The 22,561-nt window shown below is 40.0% G+C and overlaps 3 protein-coding genes across 3 annotated transcripts; 1 reads left to right on the top strand and 2 right to left on the bottom strand.

Moving 5' to 3' along the window:
• The first annotated feature begins 13 nt into the window (after positions 1–13).
• Positions 14–17,414, top strand: LOC135338359 (protein MTO1 homolog, mitochondrial-like). The gene is made up of 21 exons (XM_064534459.1): positions 14–103; positions 292–359; positions 419–552; positions 1,008–1,103; positions 1,168–1,223; positions 1,522–1,672; positions 1,821–1,895; positions 10,899–11,000; positions 11,456–11,568; positions 12,129–12,238; positions 13,104–13,177; positions 13,273–13,389; positions 13,544–13,674; positions 14,516–14,661; positions 15,812–15,873; positions 15,935–16,022; positions 16,197–16,271; positions 16,400–16,518; positions 16,669–16,765; positions 16,905–16,962; positions 17,193–17,414. The coding sequence occupies exons 1-21, from the start codon at positions 101–103 to the stop codon at positions 17,280–17,282; spliced, it is 1,965 nt and encodes a 654-aa protein (XP_064390529.1). The 5' UTR covers positions 14–100; the 3' UTR covers positions 17,283–17,414.
• LOC135338358 (uncharacterized) lies at positions 1,871–10,246 on the bottom strand. The gene is made up of 2 exons (XM_064534458.1): positions 9,883–10,246; positions 1,871–7,099 (listed from the first exon to the last, which is right to left on the bottom strand). Exon 2 carries the CDS (start codon positions 6,844–6,846, stop codon positions 2,122–2,124), a length of 4,725 nt encoding a protein of 1,574 aa, XP_064390528.1. The 5' UTR covers positions 6,847–7,099; positions 9,883–10,246; the 3' UTR covers positions 1,871–2,121.
• A 991-nt stretch (positions 17,415–18,405) lies between the features above and the next one.
• LOC135338964 (NACHT, LRR and PYD domains-containing protein 3-like) lies at positions 18,406–21,535 on the bottom strand. Its single transcript, XM_064535056.1, has 3 exons — positions 21,475–21,535; positions 21,057–21,395; positions 18,406–20,939 (listed from the first exon to the last, which is right to left on the bottom strand). The coding sequence occupies exons 1-3, from the start codon at positions 21,500–21,502 to the stop codon at positions 18,406–18,408; spliced, it is 2,901 nt and encodes a 966-aa protein (XP_064391126.1). The 5' UTR covers positions 21,503–21,535.
• Positions 21,536–22,561: the final 1,026 nt, after the last annotated feature.

Raw genomic sequence — 22,561 nt, 5'->3', positions numbered from 1 at the left:
GGAAAGAAAACTAAAAACTTCTGCAGAAATTGAGGGTGTGGCTGGTCCAGCCACGTGGCATGTTTTGATCTACACAGTACACTAGCCAGATATAGATATAATGGTAAGAAAGGACTTAATATTACTGTTGGGCTGTTTAAAATTCGATGGTGGCCTTGTGTCTAGCTTCACAGATGAGAGATGACAAATATTTGGTGGATTTTTACCACCATAAATAATTATATAGATGTAGATGAAGATCTACATGCGTATGTATATAGCTATATATTACAGGCTTTTATTTTTGTACAGAAATGTGTGACTCGAAACCACCTTTATCGCACAGCATCACTAGATCTATTTAACATCCAATGGAAAAGGTTTGTGAAAATAGCTTACATTTGATTAACAATAATTATGAATTAAAAAAACATATTAGGTTGTGCTGCTCTGCTACCCCGTGTTATGATGTGGTTGTGGTAGGGGGTGGTCACGCTGGAGTGGAGTCAGCTGCTGCGGCCAGGAGAATGGGTGCCAGTACTGCACTAATCACTCAGAAGAGGAGCACCATTGGTATACAGGATAAAATCGGTCTTTGGTCCATGTCGTTCGAAGTGTATATTGAAAAAATGTTGGCATTGTTACCATAGCTTTAGGCCAAACCAATAATATTATGTTTCACGGACCCAAACATAAACTAAGAGTAGCAGGCAAAAATCAAGATTTAATAATACAAACAAAAAGTCACTTTAGCAAAATATCACTATACGTGCTTGATCACTTGGCCAATCTGACCTCTGACCTTACCTGACCACTCAAGACCCGGAAAATCCGTGAACATACAGTGGAATGAATCAGTTTTGCATGCTATCGAAATGATTGATATTTCTGTGCTAAAATATATTGCCAGAATTGTGATTATAATTATACAGTAGAGATACACTCCGGTAAATATCGGGTAAATAAGTGTCAGTCTTGATAGTGATCTGTTTTGAATGAGTAATAAATAGCAGCTAATCTCAACGTAGGAGAGATGTCATGCAATCCTTCATTCGGAGGTATTGGTAAAGGCCACTTGATGAGGGAGATAGATGCACTGGACGGTCTGTGTGCTAAGGTGTGTGGTAAGTTGCAAGCATGCCACAACTGTCAGATTGTAACGTTCCATTCCCTTCACTACATGTATAGATAAATCTGGCATTCAATTCCGAGTGCTCAATACAAGGAAAGGACCTGCGGTGTGGGTACGTGAATGGTGTTTGCTGTATAAAAGAGCAGTTTATCTATTTCAGTTGCTATTATGTCCATTCTAGTGGATTCGGAAGTACCGTGTAGTGGGTTATTAAGTTGTCGTATTAAAGCATTAATCATAGCTGCAAAATTCTTTTATTGCGCAGCTGTACGAAGATTTAGACTACGAATTATTAAGCTTGGGGTTTATACGTACACATTTGCACCAATACCTGTTATACGGTATTAATTGTTATGAACTGTTCCACTTTGTTCTATAGTCAAATGTAATAGGCACCAATTCGATTATAGGGCTTGAGGGCGCAGATAGATCGGGACCAATACCGTAGGAACATGCAGGAGGAAGTAGAACATCTGGAGAGGGAGGGGCTGAAACTTATTGAGGCTTCTGTGGAGGACATCGAGATATCTGATGATGGAAAAGTGCAGGGAGTCTGCTTAGGTGCGTGTAAAGTACTTATATAGAATCTATTGTACGTAGCTCACACACAATAATATCTTTCTGCATTCCTATCACCAGGAATAGGAAGTAATCTCTGCAAATCGAGGAGAAACCACATTAATTTTATAATTTGTAATTTCTCATGTAGGATCTGGTGAGGTGTTGAAATGCAAGACTGTGGTTCTTACTACCGGCACATTTCTTAGAGGAAGAATTCAAATTGGTAATTGTTATATACAGCAACTAGTGAGCAGACATAAACATGGGATATAAAACTCAAGCCAAACGTACACTACAATCAATGAGCAGACGTATAATGTATTGTATGCAAACATAGGACATCAAGGTAGAACACTCAGTATAATTATGTACAGGGTCTACAAAGAGATTATGATCTATGTGTTGTCCATTAAACTATATAGATATGCTACTATCACTCAGTTTGTATGTTAATCGATAGTTAGAGCGAGTTTCCCATCGATATAGATACCGTCCGCTCGTTTGCTAAAAAATTGGTCCAGATTAGGTGTGGCATCAAACTCACTGAATGAGGTGGACGGCCATTTCTTATTCAATAGTTGGTCTCTTCCTACCGCCTCAATTAGTTTTGCTTCAATGTACTCCATTATTCTTTTTCTTTGACTAGGAGTGTATGGCTTCATTGTTTCACTACTAACAGAACCTAGTGGTACAATATTCATGCTTTGATTAAATTGACCAAAGCATCCAAGATCATTAAAATGCCGTGCTAGAGTTTTTGCTTTCTCTTTAGTAATATCTCGGAGATGTTCTCGCACACGTGTGATAGCTTGTCTAGTTGTCATGCCAATGTACATTTTGCCAGTTTTAATACACTGGACCATGTATACACAGTTTTTAGTATCCATGGAAACAGAATTTGTTGTTTCAAATGTATTTCCACTTGTAGTTTTGATGGATGTTACTGGCCGGATATTATTAATTGCACAGGCAGAGCAGCTGGTTCGTTTGCAGCTAGGATTTTGTTCTAAATTCTTGGAAACTTCTCTTAGAGCTGTATCTGCCTTCATTTTTTTGTCTCCAAATGTCTGAAGAAGTTTTCCCACCCCATACACACCGACAGCTGCGGCGGTGCAAGCAGCAAGTGTCTTAGAAGCTCGACGAATAGGTGGATTATCATCACCATACAGTCGAAAAACTTTCTGGCCATGTTTCTCAAAATTTGTCCACTTTCGTTGTTTGTCATCTTTTTTACTGAAGTCCCATTTTGCTTTTTGTGTTGTTGAAGAAGTAGCTGATTTTGTTCCTCCTTGTGGATTCTGAGTTTGTTGACTTTGAGTTTGTGGTTTCACTCCACTTTGAGTTTTTCTTCTCGATCCACTTTGATTTTGTGGTTTCACTTCACTTTGAGTTTGCCGTTTCGTTCCACTTTGACTTTGCCCTCTCGTGCCTCTTTGAGTTTGCGGTTTGGAGCCCGTTTGTGGACTTCGTATCTGTGCACCCAGGCCATTAGTTGCATTGCTGAATACTTGAGGTGCTTTTTGAACAGGGACTCGCTGACTGTGCCCAGGAAATCTGGATACATTTCCTTCATTGATTTTTGGTGCAATCAATACACCACCATAGCATAAAGAAAGATGACTTCCATCCTCCTCTTTGTATAGGGCCGCTGGTACCCATTTACAAGGGCTGGTGCTTGTTCGTTTATTAGGTAAGCAAATTAGTGTTCTCACAAGGTTAGAGAAAGATTCATAACGTTCTTTGCTATGTGCTACAATTTGACTTTTAATGTCCTCACGTGTTGGTAGTGAAACTGCTGAGCTAAGGTAGCTAACCAAATCGTTGAGGTTCCTAGAAGAACGGTTTTGCAGCCATGTTCTCACATATTGTGTCAGTGTAGATCGTGTTAATCTGTTGCTAGTTGCATCCATTAAAGCATCTGAGAGCTGACTGACAACACTGTCATCTTTTTTTTGAAGTGCACTTTTTACGTGTGGTTCTACATCTGAGTAGCTTGCAATCACATTGTATGGCAATTCTCGAAGTACTCTCTCTACTTCTGTTGAGACAGTGTTTCTGTCTTCGGCTGCTGGCCACTCACCAATGTCTGAGCTAATTGAATTCAAGCCTCGTTGAAGCTGCTCCTTGGCACTCTGTAAAGCATCTCGCTGAATTTCTTGTAGGAGTTCGGTTGGTACGACTATTCCTTTGCCTTCAGATTTTTCTTTCATGCCTTTCAATATGCCTCGTAGGAATAGGCCTAGTACCTGTAGCTTTGCTAGCTGCCTCAGCCGCAGAAACATGGGAAAGTGTAGTCCTAGCTCATTGTAGACTTCTGTCATATCAGCTGCAAATCTAGCCTCGGGGCTATCTGGATCGTCATCTTCTGTTGTATCTATCAGCTTACCATCTTCTCCAGGGATCAATGGATGACTCCTGATAATCATATCCATTTCTCCGAGACGGATTTCAAGACGGTTGTTGTTTTGCTCCTCATTGTAGTCAATCTTGTCTGCTTGAATCCAAAAACGGTGTGCCCGGTTTTGAGTTGTTCCCCTTTCTGAGACTGGTTTGAGCTTTTCTTGGAGCACTTTTGGTAGGTTTTTGGTGAGTCCTTCTTTGTTCGGTCTCTGTTTGAAGGGTGGGTTCGATGAGACATCTGTGCCAACACTGAAACTCTTCATTAGATAGTCAGTTTCAAACAATGTATGGAGCAAGTCAGACTTGTTAAGACTTTCCGATGTATATCGAAATTCTTGAAATGGGTGAAATCGTTTTTGACTGTCTGGTTGGTCCAAACTAAAGAATAAGGTTCCGTCAGCTTCATCGACCATCGATAAGACGTGCTGGAAATCTGCTTGACTGCATGTTCCCATACGACCTCTCAAATCATCAGCTGGCACAACTACCAACTCGATTGAAGGGTTATGGTGATCAAGGTTGATTATCATTCCTTTGATCTCGGCAAATTCTTGGTTTAGTCCAAGTTTGGGTTGCTGAATGAGCCATCCGTCTCTATCACGAGGACTCAGGGGTGACGTCATTAAACGGGAAACATCAGACATTTTCCAGCCTTTTTCTGCTAGAAGCTCCTTCATAGCTTTTACGTGTAAGCTTGCTGGATCTTCTGCTCGATGCACATAACGAAGATCATTCTCATAAAGTTGATACTGTAGTTCGGCTTCTGTCACAGGCCTTTGCGTTTTGTCTGTCTCTGTGAGCTGATCGAGATATTTCGTGTGTTGTTCTGCTGAAATGATACTTAGCAGTGCAGCTTCGGAAACTTGAACGGAAGGGAATTTCCAGAATGGGACAAAGCGGGAATTGTAAGTGACCATGTGTAGCAATGCACTAATTAGTTCTGTATCTTCTGCGAGAGCTACGTCTTCCTTTCTCTTTAGTGTTTCCAATGCAACAGCTAGAGCAATACGTCCGACATACAGCTGCATGCCAGGATGTAGAGATCTTTGAGCTATTGTGTAAGCCATGCTAAGAAGAGAAAATATAAGTTTCTTGAGTGCAAATGTTTGGGGAAGCTGTATTTGGTCATTTTCTTTGAGGTCTTTGAAAAACCACATTGAAGCATGTAGTAGAGACACAGTGATTTCAGCTGGGTGTACACATCCTTGTATATAGTCAATGTATGCATAGCCTACATCTTGTGATCCCCATTTTTTTTCTTGAATTTGACTAGCAAATGCCGCTTCACATTTACGGTGAGCTCTGAGGTTTAGACCAGTGACACTTAGTTCAGGCCACTGTCCTTTGAACGGTGGAGTTATTTCAGCTTCATCCATTGCAATTAGCTGTAGCTCACGTAGAGAAAAGTCATTGTATATTCCTTTTGGGGACAGAAGCTTTTGTGGCTGTGCGCAAATTTTATGGAGGCCATTAAGAGTGAAGATAGGTGGCTGGGTTTTAAGCAGTGAGAGTAAGATATTTATGGATTCATGTTTGAGTAGATCCACTGAGTGTGATTGCCAAGCAACTTGTTCTATATCTGTAATACCTTCTGCAAATCGTTTTTTCGAAAGCTTTAATACTCCACGAAAGAAGGTCAAGCTGTAGCGATCATCATTACACATTTTTGAGATGAATCCTTCCATTGACTGCATAAATTGTTCAAAAGCTTCAAGTCTTGATGCACGTTGACCATCATCATCATCTGGTGACAAAATGAAGTCTATCATTGCACGAAGATTTCTACTTTCCCAATATCTCTCAATTTCTCGCCTTAGGCTCCTCATCTGTCGTGCTTCTTCGTCCTCCTTCTGTCGTCTAGAAAGTTGCAGTTCCTGATTGATTTCATCCACTGCAGTCTGCAGGCTAGGAGCATCAGCAATTTGTTCGTCCAAGTGATCCGCTTCACTTTTGGCTAGCAATGCAGCTTCCTTTGCTCCGAGTAGCAATTCCCAACGGATATTTTGATCATCATACCTTGTGGTAAGGGATTTAAAGACGGATGACAGAAATTTATTGGCTTTGACTTTGTCAATAGTTTTTGAGGCTTGCTGCTGAGCAGCTAATGCAAAAGGTAGTGCCAATTCAGGGTAGTTATGGTGAAATAGTTGTTTTCCTGTTGAAGTTAAGCTAATCTCATTGAATAGGCTCAGAGCTATTTGAATGCAGCCGAAGGCAGCTTTGAGATCTTCCAAGCTGCCGCCTTCGATAAGAGTATGAGCTTTGTCTCGCCACTCCTTTGCATGCTCCTGATAAAACTGCTCGATACAAGAGTTGCATATAAACACATTAGTGGTTTTGCCATAGCCGTAGATTTGCCTGCTAATAGGACGACAGGACCTGCAAATTTTGCTACAGCACTGTACACATGTATACTGCAGTTTATTTGTGGCATACCAATAGTTTTTGTGGCAATACTTACATTGATTACCACTAGCCTGGGTGGTACTGGTATTTGTGAGATAGTGGTTTAGCTTTTGAGGCACATATTTCAAGAGTCGGCCGAGAAGCTGAGAAGAGTTCATTTTCTCGATTGTTTCTGGGTCGTCGGCTGAGAGAAGCTCAACAAGTGTTTTGATGTCTTCTTTAGGTGAAGTTGAGAAATCAACGATTGGCTCAAGGTCATTGCTCTCTGAGTCACTGGTTGTGTATCCACTATCAATAGCTCTTTTGTATATCTGTTCTATTCTGTTTTGTATTGCCGAATCATCCTGCTCCTTGCCTGCTGCTTGCATAACAAGGTTCACTGTGTTTTCAATTGGTGAGGATGCAGATTTATCATGATTAACTGGTTGTCTTGCCGATTCAGACGAGCCTATTGCCTTTGGGTGTGCTTTGTCTGTCTGCTCTCTCAAGAATCCGTTTGAAACTTTTGAAGCATTTCTTGAAACTGTTCTGGGAATTTCTGCAAAGACGATCTTTTAATGATAAGAAATCCCTTTTCCCACTCGGTGAATTGTTGACGAAAGTGCTCTGAGATTCGAGGACCTGTACGTGCATACATTATCACTTATTGTTGGTGGATGATTATCATTATAGGAAGACACAGGAGGCATTCTGCCAAACCTACGTCACAATACTCACTATTATACCGTATAGCGGGAAATTTTTGCTGGTGCAAATTTTCACTATTTAGCTTTAGAGCCCTCAGCAGAAATTTTCGTGGTTCTAATATTCGCGTTTCAATACCAGGAAACCATACCACCAATAGCTTTGCATGTGAAATATCGGTGCGTGGGAGTTTATCCCAGTTTTAATTTTTGCGTTAACTACTCTGCCCTCGAAAAACGCGAAATTTTCACCCCACAAAAATTTCCCGCTATACGGTAACCCAAGAGTAGATAAAGGGTGTTGAACTGCTAGTACCTGCGAGCATCAAACATTTGTGAATTTTGCGATGGTTGATCAATTTGCAGCAGTAAAATCCGCAAAACCTAAATTATTACTAGTAAATACACACGATCCTTGCCAGAACAGAATAGTTAAGATCGCAAAGGGTCACATTTTCTGCTGATTTGACTCATTCGCAAAGGTTTTTCACCTGCAAAATATTCTAGTAATACGGTAACAGCATTTGCCTGCTCTTACGTCATCACTTGATAGTAATCAGTACTAATTTGTTATGTTAGCAACACTTCCCAGAAACCGCACATGCTGTGATTGCGCGATTCAGTGCTACAAACCACAGACCACAGTTTACTTAACAGCACTCGAATAGTGACGGCAGTGATGACACACAATAAGGCAAATGCGGTTCCACGATTACTATAGCAGTTCAACACTCTTACTCTTATAATTACCATAACCACTTCAAATTATACATTACCTATAGCAACTAGTGTGCAAGCTGGCGCTGTGCTAATGCCTCTCGCCATGATTTGCTTTCCCTCAAAAGTATAGAAGGGAAGTATAGAAGAGGAAAAAGTAATCTGTCTAAAACTGACTTGCATCTATTCAATTGTATAATTATGGTATCATTGTTGTGTTTTGTGGCTGCTTATACCAGGACCTCAAGGATCTAGGAAGCAACAAAGAAGAAGATTTTGTTTTCAATTAATTATAAGCGGAAGTGCATAATTTTATTATTTCATAAAGTTAGCTTATCTATATAAAGTCACTGAGAAGAAAAGACTTATTACATGCATCTATTGTTGTATTATGTGGCTTTAATACCAGGACCTCAAGAAATAAGAAAATTGATTCTTCCAGGATCTGTAGTTCAGTGTATAATTATAATATCTAAGAAGAAAAGACTTGTGTACATGCATATTGTTATCTATATTGTTATATAGTAGTGTTTTGTGGTTTACCAGGCCCTCAAAAAAATATGATTCTGCCAGGAGGATCTGGATCTGGATCTTGGATACCTGGGAATTAGCGCGCATGCGCATTACATCCACAGGAATAATTAAAGGGTGTGTCCAAAGAGATCAATTTCACAAATGGCTACTGTACTGCTAGCTAGCTAGCTGTTTTAACAGGTATTTTCTGAGTCTTGTAGCTAACAAAAAGCTAGCGCTTTAGTGCAAGGCTAACTCATATGTTGAATAGAAAGTTTGTGCTGACAGATGATGCTATAAAAGATTCTGAAGAGACTGCAACAGCCTTCAATGTGAGTCAAACTAGCCATAACTCGAGAAAGAAGCTTTAGTTTGCTAATCCACGAATCAAAATCCAAGAGAACGTGGCTAGAAGCCTATAAAAGCTGTTAGTTTTCGTCGCATTGCAACCGTTGAGCAGTTAGTTACAGCTGGAACAGACACACACACACACACACAGCTTTAGCTTTACAGTATCCCTTGTGCGGCTACGCCTCGAGGCATAATGAGGAAAGGCACCGAATAAATTAGTGATAATCATCACTACTTGCAAACTTCCTAATAAATATAAAAGATTTCACAGTTGCGTGATTGTGCCCAGAGGAGATACACCAATGTCAAATTAAAACACCTCATTGGCTTATGTTTTACATGTAAAACTGTATGAGTCCTCGCACCCCTGGGTTTATACACCACAACTAGCTCTTTATAATCACAACAAAAATCAGTTGAGCTATCGCGCTTCAGACAAACCAGCTTGATAGAAAGAGATCCCAGATTTAATTGCAACCTTTGACCTTTGATTACATTCTTCAAAACCACAAGATATGGAAAATTAGAGCCTTCTGTAGCTATAGGGTAGTTGGGCGGAGCCCGACCGTCCCTGACGGGAGGTAGGGTTTCAAGCCTATGTCAGGATTTGTCTTTGTAGTTGCAGCCCAATCAGATTGCAGCATTTCTACTGTGGTCTGTGTCACGTCCGGTTGCGCAACCTCAAGCAAGGTAAAATTGGTTAACACCCACTTCAAAATAATAATATTCATAGAATAAAATGATTATTCATAGCTGCTTATCAGCATGTTACATAATTCAGCAAGACAAACCCTGACATAGGCTTGAAACCCGACCTCCCGTCAGGGACGGTCGGGCTCCGCCCAACTAGCTATAGGGTACATATTTTGATGTACTGGTTTGCTACTTTGCTGCATGCACTGGATTCTTTTCAAGAAGGCAAATAACTGATCAAGAACAGCAGAAGCGGTATATATAGCTGCTTTATCCAAGCAAAGGTCAAGAACCCAGGACAAGATGTTTAATGTTTCATTAAAAGTGACGCTATTGACCTTGGCTTACTTCCTCTGGGTTGTGCCGTAGGGTGGACAGAACGCCTATATATATACTACGGAAGTGAAGTTGTATACTCCTAATCCTCTTACTTGATATTATACTTACCACAAAGTAAGGAACCTTCTGCTTTTGCCAAGCTATCATCTTCATGTTCATCATCATAATCAGCTCTCTTGACTTCATTCAGTAGAGTGTCTCTGGCATGTAGAAGTCGCTGGAAGCTTTCCGTGTTTTGTTCTCCAGATTTATCAGGGTGAACCCACCGGGCTTGTTTCTTGAAAGCTTTGTTTATATCCTCAGATGTAGCATTACGAGGAATATTCAGAACATTGTAGTGGCTGGTACTCGTGTCAAATGCAAATGGGTTAGCAGCCATTGTGCTGTTACATGTATATAGCTACATGCAAACAGTAATTTTGTTTTGACTGGTGAATCTATGTAGGCACTGTAACTTATATACACACGTGTATCCAATACAAACAATTTCGTGCATATAATATATAATGAATTCATAACTATATATGTACACACAAATGCACCACATGTTAGGGTGTTCCCCCGGGAAAATCCCTTTTTGGACAACAACAGTTGGGTGTTTCCCCCGGGAAAGTCCCTTTTGTATTAGTCATTCATGGAAGGGGTGTAGCCAGGGGGTGGGCTCATGGTGCTCAAGCATCCTTTTCTCTCTCAGATAGGCTGAGATTGTACACAACGTGTACCTGATTATCTAGCTGAGCATGCACCCCCTCTAGATCTCGCTGCAGTTAGCTAGCTAGTAGGCAAGCAAAACGATTTAGACTTTAAACTGTGAGCTATTCTGGCTTAAATATATACCTTAATCAATGACATATTTTCGCGAGTATTAATTTCTGCTATTTCTGCGAATGAGAGTGAAATCACAAAAATTTGTACTCGCAGATAAAAATGCAATAAAACCTCTTGCGAGTAATTAGAAAGGCTACGAATAAATCACAAATTGAGCAGGATTTAGCAGAATTTAATACCAGCGAAATGAGCTGAACAGTGAAACTTTCAGTATTCTAGCTGCTCCTCATAATATGAGTAAACGGTTTACCCTAACCTTAAAACCTTAAGCGTATGTGTTTTTCTTTTCTTTCCAGGACTGGAGAGTATGCCTGCTGGTAGGAGAGGTGATGCCCCTGCCATTGGCTTGTCCACGACTCTAGAAAGAGCTGGATTCACACTAAAGAGGCTCAAAACTGGTACATAATCAGGGCATTTGCATAGATAGATAGATGTCTGAAAGTGCTTGCCTCCGGACTGTACAATGTTTATGCTTGGCTATTATAAGATTTTAATTATAATTATAAGGCCAACAATAATACTTACCGTATGGCGGATAATTTTAGTGGGCAAGCTGACCTTGACAAAAGTTTAACCCACAAAACGTAGGCGTGGTTTACCAGAACTCATGCACTGCGGTGCACATAATGAAGCAAACGACATTTTTACTCTCAAAAATCATTGCTGTTCAAGTTCAACAAATTTTTACCCCAGAAAATTACCTGCTTGTATTTGTTTACTCGGACAGATCAATTAATTGGCTCATTGGTAGTATGGGAGCATTAATTGTTCTGGCAGATATACTGCAACAATTGTAGTGCTTAATAAGTAACGTTCATTGCTGTTTGTATATATATACTCATGCTTTCCATAGGAACTCCTCCTCGTATCAGTGGCCGAACTATCAACTACTCTGTTCTTGAGCAACAGCTGGGAGATGACCCACCCACACCTTTCTCTTTCCTAAATGAGATCAGCGGGTTAAAGGTTTAAAGATATGTAATAACGAAAAATCAGTTTTAATGAAAGCTGCATGAGTGCTGAGAACGTTGTGTTTTGTTAGTGAACTTCGAGTGCTGAATTTAGAGTACACAGTGAACTCTCGTTAATCCGGTCATCCTTGGGACATGCAGTGTAGCTTGGCCGCATTAGCGAGGTGGCTGCAATTTGGAAAGTGGCCCCGGCTAACCCTAGCTGTCTCGAATTAAAAGGATAGTGAATCATAATAATGCCTGTGTAATTAAAGTTTCATTTGCACTCATAACATCATATCCGGCCATATTATGTTTGGGGCAATCAGCTGACTATGCATGCAGTATACGGAATGCGTATTTCTCAGAGAATTTTGTACAGTATATTGACCTAGCTAGAAATTCATGCCAAACGAAATGGCCGGTATATATCGAGGTGACCGTAAATCGGAGAGCCGGATTAGCGAGAGTCCACTGCATATACTAACATTATGATTGTCATTGTTGCAAATGTTGGTATAATAGTGTTTTAACTAACAATGTGTTGGTTGTGTTGTACGTGTATGTGTTATATAGATTGAGCAGAAGAGCTGCTATTTGACGCATACCAACCAGAGCACCAATCAAATAGTCCTGGACAACATGCATCTTAACAGACACGTATTGGAGGAGGTCACTGGACCCAGGTGAACCTATTATAATTATACTGTGCATGCACTCCTTAAACCTCGAGACATCAATGACTGCAGACATGGCATTGTGAGGGTGAAAGGTGCATGCATGGAGTCTATAATAATGCATGCACTGTTTAGTCTGGACTGTATAATAGACCTACAGTGCATGCCATTAATTTTTGTCCGGATTTGCGAGGTTTCGAACTAGTGAGGGTCTAATGACGGTACTAAATCTTTGCTTATATTTTCATATTGCGTTCTTATAAGCAGGCATTTTTCTGTGTTTTTGGATTTGTTTCCCTTGCCATGGCGATTTCTTTTAATTTATCTGAACAAGGAGAAGCAATCCTCGAAGCATATTTAGTAGACAAACTTATAGCCTGTTTTGTTTTGTTTGAATTTGCAATTTTTGCAAATACAGCAGTCAGACAAGCCGATGCAAAAGTTAGGATAGAAGCTCTTTAATTTGTACTTCATGCCTTTTAGTAGAGAAGGCGAAATTACACAATTTAATGTAGCTAGCCATCCATGCAGAGCTACAGAGAACGCTTTATAGCTAACTATAATTTTATAGCCATATATATAATTATGGTATATATATAGCTGCGCATGGTTTAACGTCATCGTAACCAAGGAATCAACGGCTATATAATAAGTCACATATACGCTCGTGCTGTACTGTTAATACATGCATGCAGCTCTTGCTCTCGGACTCGAGCTGTATATTAGCTGTATAGTCCTCGTGTAGGAGTGTTAATTATATACATGCATTGTACACACTGCATTTATTCATACATCCATTGAAACACACATGTGCATGTACATGCAGCACTAATGAATGCTGTGTGACTACTATATAATAGTTATGCCTATTCAGGTACTGCCCATCCATTGAGTCGAAGGTACTGAGGTTTCCAGGGAGAAGTCATCAAGTGTGGCTGGAGCCAGAGGGTAACAATTTTTGATGACATTCTTAAAATATTGATTTGCATGCATTCTGTAATTTTGCAAGAGGTTTGTCATAATCAGTCTCACTATAATTATAGGGGTGGAAACTGATGTGGTGTACCCTAATGGCATATCCTGCACACTGCCTGAAGAGATACAGCAGCAGCTGGTGAATACTATAGCTGGTCTAGAGAATGCAAAAATGATTCATCCAGGTAAAAATTAGAGTAAAATGTTCCTCTCACATTAATTTGTCTGTATATCTGTATATATATTATAGTATATTGCCATATATACATGCATAAACAATCCTCCTTTGCGTATGCTAATACATTTGAAGCACTGACGCATGCACTATATTATTGTTAGGTTACGGAGTTGAGTATGACTGTATCGACCCCCGACAGCTGTTCCCCACTCTGCAAACCAAAAGAGTGTCAGGACTGTTTCTGGCTGGTCAGATCAACGGCACTACTGGATATGAGGAGGCTGCATGTCAGGTAAATGTGCATTTGTGTGTACCATACCCTTGTGAAAATACGCCCACTACATTTTTTGTAAGAACTTCAGGCTTGAGAGGTAGTTTTTACTTAAATGTGCCCACCATAAACCCGCGGCCTCGTCTCGAGGCTTATACTTGTAGTCCAGAGGAGGCCTTACTTGACCTTAGTTAATTAATTGGTTTTCTCCTACCTTCTCTTTCAGACTCTACTTCTATAGTCTAGTTTTTAGTGTCCGTAGGCTTAAAACGTTGTTTTTCAGTTGGGTTATAATTTTATTTTTGCCAATTTTGTTAGAAACCTCCTTGAGACCATGCATGCATGCAGCTTTGTGTTGACCTCGAAATCAAGCCACTTACGGTATCGAGGCTATAACACAAGAGCGTTGCATCTCTGCTTCTGAGTAAAATTGGCGAAAATACAATTATAACCAAACTGAAATTAAGCTTACAGACCCTAAAAACTCAGCTAAAAAGTCTGAAAATAAGGTAAGAGAAAACCAATTAGTGACCTTAATTATCTAAGGTCAAGTGCTTTGCACCTCCTCTGTTTGTGCCCTGTGATGTGCAGTTTCATTTGATAGCAATCACAATCTACTCTCTCATTATACCTTTTATATTTATATATATTATATATACAAATTTAAGAGTGGTACATTGAAAGTATAATAATTATACTTTCAATGTACCACTCTTAAATTTGCTTGCGTGTAAATCAACTCATTTAAATGTTGCATATAGCAATGGTTACTATTATGAGCTACATACTGAGCATAAATATTTCTTGGGCTCCCCTTTACCTAGAAAATGTATCTTATTTATTCTTCTTTCTTCTTTTATAGGGTCTGATAGCTGGCATCAATGCTGCGTTGAATGGCATGTGTAAGGGGTATGACTTCATCTTGGACCGCTCCACTGCTTACATTGGAGTGCTCATCGATGACCTCACCACTAACGGAACCACTGAGCCGTACAGAATGTTCACCAGGTAAAGTCTCTTGTGTCTGTGTGCTATACATAAAGTATAGTGTACCGTACCCTCGCGAAAATACGCCCACCCTTTTCTGCAAGAAGTCTAGGCCTATTATAGGGGACTGGGCGTTTAATCGCGTAACGGCGAGTTTTCATTCGAATATACGCCCACCCGCACCCTTAAATTGAGGTTTAACTTTGCTTTATGACAATTCTTTATTAGTATTTTCATAGTATGAACATTTCATTGACAACAACAATGTTATAAACTAATACATGAGTATGATTAAAGCATGACAAGAGAATGAACATGAAGAAGTGGACTCTGACTCTATTCGTTGCTTGTCGATGTCAGATGTAGCAGAAACTTCCCGAAGGATGATAGGTCATACTCCTACAGAGCAGCTATCAGGTACTTTGTTTCAGAAAACCAACGCAAGGTAACCTGCAAAATTGGCCTATGTGATAACTTTCTTGGACTTTGTGTTTCCTTTCTCTGCATATAGGACTACTTGTTCCCTGTATATACATCTTCAAGGGCAAACAGATCTATACAGAGAAAGTTATATGTCTGATCTTGGTCCAGCAAAGATTATAGTCTTACTAGCTACTAGATAAAACTTCCTTCCTTAACTAAAATTAATAGTGAACGTGTGGCTTTCAGCTACTGCGCATGCTCAACTCTTCATTCTGGGTGGGCTTATAATCGAGTGAAAATACCCTCGTGCAAAAACTTCGAAGCAAAAGAGGGGATGGGCGTTTATTCAAGATGGGCTTATTTTCGCGAGGGTACGGTACAATTTTCGAGGTGCAGCCGTAGGGTAAAGTCGACTGTCTGTGTGTGTGTGCATTCCAGCTGTAACTGCTCAACTGCTCAACGGTTGCAATGCAAACTGCAACTAAGAGAATCTATAATTTATGCTTCTAGACCATGTTTTCTTGGTAGTAGAGTCACAAACACTAAAAGCTACTGTGTACATGTATTAGTTCTCCAAATCTTTAAGATATATTCTTCCATAACACTCTTATAGCCACTACTTAATGCAGTGACATGTATTGTGTGCATGTGTGTGTAATATTAACTGAGGCTCATATTTTGAGTATCCGTTAGCATTGACTCATAGAATGATCGAAATAGCTTATCGATAGAATTCTTTCTCTTACAGTCGAGCTGAGTACAGATTGCTACTGAGACCAGACAATGCTGACACAAGGCTGACTAGAAAAGGTTTGTCATCTCGATGACCAGTTGAGTATCGGCACTAACTGTCTCCTCCCTACCCATACAGGTTATGAGGTGGGCTGTGTGAACGAGGAGAGACTGAGAATGTCCGAAGACATGGAGAAAAAAGTGATGGAGGGAATGGAAGTTCTCAAGTGAGCCAATAAAATTGTTTGTCCCTCTATGCAAACGGACTTTACACCTATAAATACCTTATTAATACTATATTTTAAATTCTCGAGTATTTTAATTACAGACTGAATATCGTATTGTGTCTGTTCATGGGCTTAAGATTAAAAAGGAACTATTGCTAATAATAACATTTGCAGGGACATATCTCTTTTTCCTAATGTGTGGAAGAAGATGTTGGACATATCTCTGACAGAAGACGGAGTCAAGAAAAGGTAAAGTGTGTCACCGTTTACCTTATTACTATAATTATACCTTTTCAACTTATGGTGTTCAGACTATAATTACGTACATGTATAATTGTAATATAGTGTCATTGACTGCTGTATGTTCTTTCCCTTAGTGCCTGGACCATGCTGAACCATCAAGATGTGTCGGTCAATAAACTGGCAGCTGTGTTTCCAGAGCATGCACAGAAGTTGACGGCAAACCCAGCTGTTACTGCAAGACTGGGGATTGAAGGTGACTTGGTGCACTCTCTGACTATTTTTTAAAAATATGCGTATATGTTTCTGTATATATATACTGATTCGTTTGTTGCCATGGTTAATTTACCCCCATTGGCATCTCCTTAAATTTACTGAGATGTGTGCTCCTCCCCCATCCCTTTAGGCCACTACTCTCAGATGGTGAACAGACAGTGGTCAGATATTCAGGAAATAAGGAGATCAGAGTCCATCCAAATCCCAACTCACCTCTCTTATAACGGGTATGCTGTGCGTGGGTGTGCATGGGAGTGCATGCTTGACATGTGCTTTACCGTATACTCATGATAGTTATATAGACTAGTTAGATTGGAGAGTATTATGTATGCTTATACCATATATCTCATGCATGCTGTACTCCAGGTTGCATCATATCTCGGCTGAATGTAGGGAGAAGTTGTCGCTAATCAAACCAGCCACCGTGAGTCCACTCTAAGTTTGCTCAGTCGTATATATATACTTCAAATGCATGTGTGTCCTTTAATGAAAGCCATGCAGTTGTCTCATGTCATGCGCATGTACACCATAGGAATTGTCAGTAATATACTGAATACTGACAATTATGGTAAAGGTGTCTATAAGCTCAGTGTTGTGCATGATAGAACAATGTCTGTTATATTCATCTGTATGCATATAATTATGTCTGTACAGATTGGAGCAGCAAGCAGAATTGATGGAGTCACACCTGCGGCCATACTGCACTTACTGCACTCAGTACAGAAGATGAACAGAGCATGCTAGCGTGTAATTAACATGTCGAAAATAGTTTCTGAACACTTTATGTTTATGCACGAACATTCAGTCTTAATTTGTGCACGTGAATGCAGATGTGGCGATGAAAATTAATGTGCGCTTTAATATAATTTTGCCATTGTGCTAATTATATCCAGCACACTGCCTAAAGAGATACAGCAGCCACCGGTGAATATTATAGCTGGTCTGGAGAATGTAAAGACGGTTCAATCAGATTAACATTAGGTAAGTAATTATTATGTCTTCTGTACCAACATTTCTGTATACTTATGTCTTATAGCTACCACATTTCCCATTTATTTATATAATTACCTTAAGGTGACATATTTTCACAGGTAGATTTGTTTGCGTTTTTACAGTTTTGTACATTTTGCGGTATAATTTTTTGCGAAATTGTCGATCTGGATACATTAAACAAGAGGGCGGCCATTATTTGCGAGTACTAATTTTTGCGATTTTACTCTCATTCGCAGAAATAGCAGAAATTAATACACGCGAAAATATGTCACCTTAAGGTATACAGATTGTAGGATTGGCCGTGTTTGTAGCCCAGTGTTATATCAATGTTTCTACCAATACAACACCCACACAAGTACCGTATATAGCGAGTGCATGTGACTGCCCATTTAAATATTTGTACAGCTCAGGATAGTGCCTAAAGTGCTTCACTATAATAGTCTTGGTCTCATCTGAAATGCATGCCCACATGCACTGCTCTGTATATATACGACCAATGCTGCCATGCATCAGCTCATTATTCGTAAACAGCCAATATCTATAAATAATTGTTATGCATGTACATGACTCAATCATAAGGAAATTAAGAGCCTTTTTTTAACTAACGTGAATTATACCAAAACGCAATAGTTGTTTTAAACATGTGTTATTAATAAGAATATAAATAAGATAGATTATAGTTATATATAATTATATATACAACAGAAAATTTAACTTTTGGGGAATGATATTTGGCAAATAAGTAGTTTTTTTTATCTCCGTTTAGCTTTAGTATAATTATTGATTAAATTCCCAACTGCCAAATATTATTATACGATACTTGTAGTCAAATTACGTATGAAATGCTGGCATGAGTCATCAGGTTTTGTAGACGCTATATCACATTGATCTCAGGTAGTCTATTTCTCTTCCTCTTTTTGTTAGCGTCCCTGAATACTGTCTCGATACAGGACTCTAGCTGAGATGGTAGTCCCAAACACGTCAGTTCTGAGTGGGTGGTTAAATGTCTGGCAAGCGTCTTCATTCCATCTTCTGTTATTGAGTCATTACCCCAAATGTTCAGTTTTTCAAACTTGTTGACCAGCCCAGTTGATAGCTCCTCGATACTCTGATCAGTCAGTTGACAGTTAGTCAAGTTCAATGTTCTCAGAGTCTTATTGACTGCAAGTCCAGCAGCAATGTGACGACAGTTGGTCACTGTATTACCAGACAGAACAAGATGTTCAAGGGAATTATTTTTAGTAAAAAGTTCATATAGGGCAGCTCCATTGTTGTTTGAAATTGTAAGTGAACAAGTGCTCACATTTAGTATTCTTAATGATGTGTTAGTTGACAAGGCCTTAAAGATATTTTTTAGCTCAGTGTTACGAATAACACTGTACGACAAGTTTAGATATTCAAGAGTAGAGTTTGTGTTCAGTAGTCGAGGGATTGCTCCGTGATCATCAAGAGATAGTGAGCAGTCAGAAAGATTGCAGTCAGAGAGATTGAGATATTTTAATGAGGTGTTAGTTGACAAGGCCTCACAGAGTGTTCTTAGTCCACTGTTACCAATTGAATTTGCAGACAAATCTAATTTGGATAGCAAACCAGTGTTTACGAGCAGCTCAGCAATGTGCCATATCCCTTCTTCGTGAATATCATTACCGTAAAGTTTAAGACTAATTTTGTAATGAGGGTGTGAACACTTGGAGAGTCCTCGGATCAGAAATTTGCAGCCCTGGTCATCAATAGAGCATAATGGAAGGTTCATTATGAATTCATTAGTAACGTCAGATGCACAAATTGATGCAAAATAACCAGCAGACAGACAGTCAATAGGATTCATTGTAGTGTAACTTAGACATAGATTGTTGTCCATCAGACCTCCCACAAATATACATAGTGACGAGTCTTTAGCTTCATACAGACAGTTGACGAGGGACAGCAAGAGAGGCTTTGTCTGACCGTAACGCCTCTCTAGTTCACCTTTGACAACCTTTCTGACCAGATCAAAAACAGTGGCTGGAACTGGACACAAGAATCGAGGTAGCTTGCTAAGGATTGGTCTACTGCTTCTTAGTTTGGTGATACCAGCGTAAAACTGGAAGACTGCACTGAATCGAGGATTACCAAACAGCTTCTGGAAGACAGAGATTTGTTGCTTGGGAGATATAAGAGAGATGTGGATTGCTGCTAGTAGCTCTTGAATAGACAGGTGGAGAAAGCAGTAGTAAACCAGATGACCATCGCTAATGATACTGGAAACAGTTTGTAGTAATCCAATGTTAGAAATGTTCTTTGGAATGGAGAGAATGGTCAAATCTCTGTCAGTAAATGTCGCTTTGTTTTCTTTAATTCCACGATATGCAAGTTGACACATTTGTACGGTCTGTGTTCTGATTTCCGAGGGCAGTGAGTCTGGGGATGTGATGTCTCCCACTGAAGTGGTCTTCCCCAACCTATCCTGGAGGTATCTCTTGAGAGAGCTCTGAACAACTGATGTGAATATCCCGTGGTTGGATGTGGGGAGTGAGTGGTTATCAGAAAGGAAGCAATTAACGATAATGGAAGCATTGAGGGGGAGGTAACAGCTTCCTTCTACCACTGGGTTCTCTCGAATTCTCTCCAGTAGAGTCTGTACAGCTCGTGAATCACCTTTCAAACACTCTGTGAAGTACTGCTCTAGTTCACGTAGAGTGAACCCCAACACCTCCACCCTGGACGATACTAGTGGCTGGAGCTCAGCCGAAGAGGACGGTCGAGATGTTACAATCGCAGCAGATTCATGTAGCACTCCTTTTTGTGAAATGCCTGGTCTTACTAATTTGTTTATGATCGAGTTTCTAGGGAGGTCAGTAGGAAGCTCGTCCCATCCGTCTAGTACCCACAGTACACCTTTGCCTGAAATTTCTGAAAATTCAGCTGCAATTTGGCTTGCCAGTGTGGAATTTTTACAAGGGAGGAGATCTTCTGTTCTCTTAGCTTCTTTAATGTGGGGATCTCTCAGTCTCACGAGGATTGCAATATCGAACTCTTGAAACAGTTTTCCCTCTGCCCATTCCTGACAGATGTGTAGAGCAAGGGTGCTCTTGCCAGAGCCGGGAGCTCCTTCAATCAACACAAAGTTTCGTCTATCTCTAATCTCAGAGAAAATGTTTGTTAAATCAACTGGAGTTTTTTTAAGTAAGATATCATCGATTTTTCCTGTAATTGTTAGCCTAACAAATTCATCGTCGATTCTTCCTCTCTGTATTTTCTCCTTTTGAATCATGGCCAGTTTAAACACTTTGTTTGTTGGGACGGGAGGCCATTGTGTGGCTGATGTGGATACTTGTGCTCTGTAGCGACTTTGTAGGTAGTCCCTGTACGATGAGAGCTTGTGGTTCAGCAGGACCCTCTCTCGGGAGGGGGGACACGAGGTGGAGTCTGGGGAAATAAAACAATAGGTGAGTATCACATTATTTCAACTGTTGCTGTTACTATGTGGTTTCGCAACAACCACGTTGAAGTCATGCATGCATGCAAACACCTATTGAGACTCACATTTGTCAGACAAGTACTTGCACACTCGAACAGCAACGTCTCCTTTGAGCAGGGAGAGTAAGATGAGTAGCAGAGCTCGGAAAGTGGCTTGCAGTTGGTTCTTGTTCTGCCAGTATTTTAGGGCAAGTTTCATTCCGGCTTGAGTGCGATTTAGGAGTGCTTTAGCTTTTTCTTCATTTATGTCAGTTTGTTGTCCAGGTGACAGCTCCAGCTTCTCAAGATAGTCATCAGTGTTATCAAAACATGCTGACACTTCAGGTAGATCATGCTCCTCAATTCTACTGTCGAGTTGTTGGTCATCTAGTTTCATTTCTCTCTTTAGCTCCTCCATTGTGAGCTCTGTGAAATTAAAGAAAGATACAGACTGTCACACACAATGCTTGTATAGACATGTAGCATGTGAGCTATATGAACATACCTTCTGGGCTCTCTTCTTTACTTGTCATTTCACTAATAATTTATTGTGTGTTGATCTTTAGGAGACGCTTGTAACGATGCTGTTTGTTGTCTATCATGTGGTACCCCACCCAAGTGTGGCCAAATGATATTACCCTATATACTATGACCTCATTTTAGTCAGTGAATGATTGCATGTTCCTTACTACATGTAGACTGGAAACCACGCCCTTTCCAACTGTGGGAAAATGACTGGCCGGATGACTATATTAATGTCTCATCCCAACAGATTGTTTAGAAAATGTAACACCACTGTCTTGCTAAGTACATAAATGCTGTAGCTGTACATGCACATGACAAATGACCACCGAACCGCCCTTTTTGAATGAAGGCCAGCTGCTATAAAACGGCCAGACACCCAGGTCCCAAATGAACAGTTTGTGTACAAAACAACTCTCAAAACAAAGGACACCTGTATAAAGGCCGAAACATTGTTCCCCAAAGGTGTCTTGTTATAGAGGGTTCCACTGTACCTCTAATGGTTGAGTGATCTGAGGGGTTTTCATCGATTGTCTGAGGGTGCTATATATAGATATGATATTTTAATGTGTGCTCAGTGCTTATACATGTGCACTTAATGACAATTAACAGACCTCTTACAACTGCATTGCTTGTGATTACTCAGAGGATCGAGGTAAAGACACGCATGTTGTCCCACGAAACACATCACTACTATAAAATGAAACAGTATAGTCAATAATGAGCGCACCTAACCCTAACCTATACCCATTAGTGACATTAATTTTGTTTCCGGTTGTTTCGTTAGTGGGACTACTACTATATACACACGCATCACGTGCACCTCAATAAACAATCCAAATTTAACCACAAGCAACTATAGACAGGCATGCATGTTGCATGAAAAGTACCGATTTTCAAGGAGCCAATACAAGTGTCATTTTCTTTTGTGTGCTAACTTATGAATCCCAGTGGGATCCCAGCTCAATACAGTGCATCCAGTCTAGAGAGTATAGATTACCAAAAATTAATGTGTGAATATACTATTAGTTGTACTTCACTTTTGAAATGGTACTGAAACCATTGTGTAG

Source organism: Halichondria panicea, chromosome 7, assembly GCF_963675165.1.
Source record: "Halichondria panicea chromosome 7, odHalPani1.1, whole genome shotgun sequence".
Classification (NCBI taxonomy): domain Eukaryota; kingdom Metazoa; phylum Porifera; class Demospongiae; order Suberitida; family Halichondriidae; genus Halichondria; species Halichondria panicea.
The sequence above is the reverse complement of the archived record's forward strand: the minus strand, read 5'-3'. Positions and strand labels throughout refer to the sequence as shown.

Coding starts and splice junctions, on each gene's coding strand:
- LOC135338964 (XM_064535056.1), bottom strand. CDS start 21,502: ATGACAAGTAAAGAAGAGAGCCCAGAAG. Junction 21,396..21,474: donor TAAAGAAGAGAGCCCAGAAG/GTATGTTCATAT, acceptor TTAATTTCACAG/AGCTCACAATGGAGGAGCTA. Junction 20,940..21,056: donor CAAGTACTTGTCTGACAAAT/GTGAGTCTCAAT, acceptor TTATTTCCCCAG/ACTCCACCTCGTGTCCCCCC.
- LOC135338358 (XM_064534458.1), bottom strand. CDS start 6,846: ATGCAAGCAGCAGGCAAGGAGCAGGATGATTCGGCAATACAAAACAGA.
- LOC135338359 (XM_064534459.1), top strand. Junction 1,224..1,521: donor GGAAAGGACCTGCGGTGTGG/GTACGTGAATGG, acceptor ATTCGATTATAG/GGCTTGAGGGCGCAGATAGA. Junction 1,896..10,898: donor TAGAGGAAGAATTCAAATTG/GTAATTGTTATA, acceptor TTTTCTTTCCAG/GACTGGAGAGTATGCCTGCT.